The following is a 4,163-nucleotide window of genomic DNA, read 5'->3' on the forward strand; positions in this document are numbered from 1 at the left end:
TGGGAGAATCAAGTGTTTAAAATTGAACTGTGTCAATTTCCGTGAAAGTGCGCAGCCCGCTTGGGTGCGCAGCTCGCTTATGGATTACGTTATTCCTAATGAGGAAATATTGTCACGCGTCGGACAACGCGACGTCGACAACTCGTGAATTAGAACGCGTCATCTAATAATCAGCACACATGGATATTGCATTTCACCATGGCTCATCCGAGTAACAAATCTATAGAGCGGTCTATCAATGGAAGAAAAAATGTTTTGAAGAAATTTGACAAAGCCAGTCAGCGCGTTGCCGTGGCCTGTGGTCAAGATGCTGAAGAGCTCCAAGTGGTCGAAGTCCGCCTACGTCAGTCTGAAATCAACTATGCTTAGTGCGATTATTCGTTCGCGGCGTTGAAAGAAATGTTCCCCGCGTTTTGTCGGAGGGGCTAGTTAATCGCGTCTGTCACTTCGCTCGTTTAGCCTGGTGTTACATCAATGCGTATACAAAGGATCTTGATGGCCAGGCGGCAACGTTTGCAGCTAAGAAATATAAGTCTTATCGCAGACATTCTAGAGAGCTTCGAGCTTGATATCAGCAGCGACCGCTCCTGATGGATTGCTGTATCGTCTGGTCCGTCCGATATCTGGTGTCTTAAAGTTGTGGTCTTCTATTCGGTTGGTATTGGCATCCTTTTGTTCTTCTAATTGGTTTCGTGTTCGCGCTTTGTTTGTGTGGTGTTCTTTGTAGATATTCAGAAATTGAATTTAAAGGCTAGGAGCCAGCCAGAACGTGACTCTGAGAAAATCAGGTTATACACTATGCTGCAAACATTATTATCTAATAATTTAAGGTTTCGTACATTTGAAAATAATCGAAGAATGTTGGCGGCTACTAATTGTCGAGACTAACCTTTACTTACCATAGCAAAATCTCAAGTGAAATTTAGTGAACCAGCAATACAAATGCCTCAAAAGGTCGCAACACAACCACTCCATCTATGTCACGTCTATCGTAATTTGTCAACAAGATTTTTCCTGACTTAATATATTCTTTTGGCACAGTCCAAGTGACCTCAGAATCTTTAAATAAGGTAACGATCAATGCTTCTGTAGAACCATACACTCGCTTGTATGCAAACACGCTCTCATTTAAGGCATCCACGAGCACAAATTTTCCGTACACCAAGACATCTTTAAACTCGCGACGCGTACGGAAAACGGATTGCCAGTACGCATAAACGCTAGATGGATCGTTAACCTGAGATTCAGCATTCCACAACTTGTAGTCTTCATTGACGTCCATCCAGGGCGTGACTGGACTGAACCCAGCATTATCAGTCGTATTCCACGGCATCGGAGTTCTTGCATTATCTCTCGCTTTTTTCTGCATTTCAGCAAGAATACTGTCAAGAACTTCCTTCGATGCTCCAGCGGCAGCGTTTTCCTCGTAGTTATTAAGAGACTCGACATCCCGGTACTTGTCGATACCCCACGATTTCGGCACATTCGCAAGTCCGAGCTCTTGACCCTGGTAAACAAAGATTGTGCCAGACTGGAATCCCAAGAACGTGGCCAACATTTTAGCGGAAATCTTGCGGACGTTTGGCGCGTCAGATGCGAATCGGGAGACAGATCTGGCCTGGTCGTGATTCTCAAGGTAAAGCGCGTTCCAGCCATCATTCGTCTGCATGAATGTCTGCCATTTGTCAATAATTGCCTTGAGTTCTGTGAGTGCCCAGGTACGAGCAGTATATTTGCCCCCGGGACCGTGGTCAAGATCAACAATCTCAAATTGGAAGATCATGCTGAGCTCATTGCGCTCGAAGCCTACTGCATCGATGATATCAGTTGGGTTATACACGCAAGGCATCTCGCCAACGCTGAAGGCGTCATATTGTTTGAGGATATTTCCAAGCCCTTGAAGATATTCGTGAAGACGGGGACCAGTCGCATAGTGCACGGCCCCGTGCTGATATACGGAGGCATGGTTGGTGATCGGCGCATCCGGCAAGGCAGGGTCCTTGCTAATGAAGTTTATAACGTCCATGCGAAAGCCGTCGACCCCACGATCGAGCCAGAACCGCATGATATCGTGCACCGCCTCACGTACACGTGGATTTTCCCAATTCAGATCCGGTTGCTCCTTGGCAAATAAATGAAGATAATATTCGTCGCTGTTAGCGTCATACTCCCATGCGCTGCCTGGAATCCACTGTTAGCGTGAAATGCGTAGATCGATTGATACTTGCCTCCAAAGTATGACAACCAATTGTTCGGGGGCTGACGCGTTCCATCAGCGGCATAGTTTGGCTTCTTCCAGATATACCAGTCACGGTATTCGCTGTCCTTCGAGGAAATAGCCGACTGAAACCACCAATGTTGATCAGACGTATGGTTAACGACGAGGTCCATGACAAACTTTAGGCCGCGCTTGTGCAGGCCACTGATAAGCTCGTCGATGTCGCTAAGCGTACCATATTTCTCATAGATGTCTTTATAGTCTGAAATATCGTAACCCATGTCGACCTGGGGTGACTTGTAGCACGGACACAGCCAGACAATGTCAACACCAAGACCGGCGATGTAATCGAGCTCGGAAATGATGCCGGGAATGTCACCGACACCGTCTCCATTAGAGTCTTTGAAAGATGCTGGGTAAATTTGGTAGACATTGGACTCTTTCCACCAGGCATGATGAACGGGCAACTCTGTGATGGTCATTGCGTACGCGACTGTAGATTGTAAAGTTACATTGGTCAAGTTGATGCGGAAGAAGTCCAGTTTTATATTTATTGAGGGACCAGGAATCGCTCTTCAGTGGGCAGTGAACCCCGGTGTCTATTTAGAGGAACCCCCGCCTATCGTTTGGCGCGGCGCTTCTTCGCGATTTTTACCCCTGCAGACGAAGCCGCACGGACAAACATCGGCCCTGCGTCGCGTTACCCGTGTACAAAAATTAGTTAGGGGAAAGATCAACCCAATATTCTTGTGTAGCAATTTGTCAGCACCAAAAAGCACAATGACGAATGCATCATCCATTTACTCTCCTGACGGCGAGGATACTACCATGGATGTAATTCACCGGAGCCGAGAATGAAGCCGAGACTGACCGGTGCGGCTTTCCCTAGCAATAAACCCCACATTAATTGCAACCCCAAATAGACTCTGACCCGAGCAACAGCTGATCCGGATTATGACGACCCACAGAAAGCACCATTATTGTCAGAATTATATAATTATGTTCAGGCTCCAGCTTCATCATGAGTCCATTCTTTCGCCATCACTATAAATATTGATTTTTATCTACTGCTATTGCCCGTGGAATATCGCAATTGTATGAATCCTAGAGCCCTGAACCCTACTTAAGTTGCGTAGACTTGGGAGCAGCGGATTAAGAGTCTCGGTCCTATTCTGGGATGCATGTCCTTTGGCTGTAAGCACTCCTATATTCTGACATTCGTGGTCGAAGACCCTGAATGAGAGGTGAAATAAATCTCTCCCAATCTTGAAGAAAGCTTGCGACCTGGGTATTACCACCGCAAGTTATATTATGAACCAGATATATCTTCAATGCTGTAATATATACTTACAAAAGTGGGACACAGCCAACATCTACTCCAGTGGCCAGTCTGAACAAATTATCGCAGCCGCCATTAAAAAGTACAGTATCCCACGCAACGATCATGACCAAATGTTTTCATCCGGTCGACAAACCTAGCAACAAATCAGCGAGAGATAATTACATCTCTAACAATCGTTAACCAGCATGGCCTGTCGCAAACTGCCTGTCGCGGACTGCAACCAGGGCAAATACTCGCTGGAGAGGTTAGGGATGGACTAATCGACATACTGACGATTCATAGGTCCGAGGCGCCTAAAGGAAGTTATAGGGGGCCGCTGAATGATTTGGTCAAGTCCGGAAAAGTGAGATACATTGGAGCAAGCAGCATGTGTGTTGAAATGGCAACTATGACTTCATCAAGAGCTAGCTAAAATGTGTAAGCTATAAAGTTCATGCTAAGGTATATGGAGTAATACTAAAAAGAGAAGGACACGTCATAAGCGTTGAAGATGACAGGTGACAAGTCATCGTAAGAGAGCGGGGTGTGGAAGTGGCCTCATGAGCTCAGCCATCAAAGCTTAATACAGCTTATGCACACGCTACTCAGGTACAATCAAACGGC

At 46.1% G+C, this 4,163-nt stretch overlaps 2 protein-coding genes across 2 annotated transcripts; one reads left to right on the forward strand and one right to left on the reverse strand.

Moving 5' to 3' along the window:
- Positions 1-757: 757 nt before the first annotated feature.
- V1513DRAFT_467525 (glycoside hydrolase superfamily) lies at positions 758-2,832 on the reverse strand. The gene is made up of 2 exons (XM_066900115.1): positions 2,229-2,832; positions 758-2,181 (listed from the first exon to the last, which is right to left on the reverse strand). Exons 1-2 carry the CDS (start codon positions 2,698-2,700, stop codon positions 923-925), a joined length of 1,731 nt encoding a protein of 576 aa, XP_066750283.1. The 5' UTR covers positions 2,701-2,832; the 3' UTR covers positions 758-922.
- Positions 2,833-3,398: 566 nt separating this feature from the next.
- On the forward strand, positions 3,399-3,927 carry V1513DRAFT_455492 (uncharacterized protein). Its single transcript, XM_066899502.1, has one exon. The coding sequence runs from the start codon at positions 3,530-3,532 to the stop codon at positions 3,695-3,697; it is 168 nt and encodes a 55-aa protein (XP_066750284.1). The 5' UTR covers positions 3,399-3,529; the 3' UTR covers positions 3,698-3,927.
- Positions 3,928-4,163: the final 236 nt, after the last annotated feature.

The sequence above is a fragment of the Lipomyces chichibuensis genome (assembly GCF_038497645.1).
Source record: "Lipomyces chichibuensis strain CBS 12929 unplaced genomic scaffold V1513scaffold_114, whole genome shotgun sequence".
NCBI lineage: Eukaryota > Fungi > Ascomycota > Lipomycetes > Lipomycetales > Lipomycetaceae > Lipomyces > Lipomyces chichibuensis.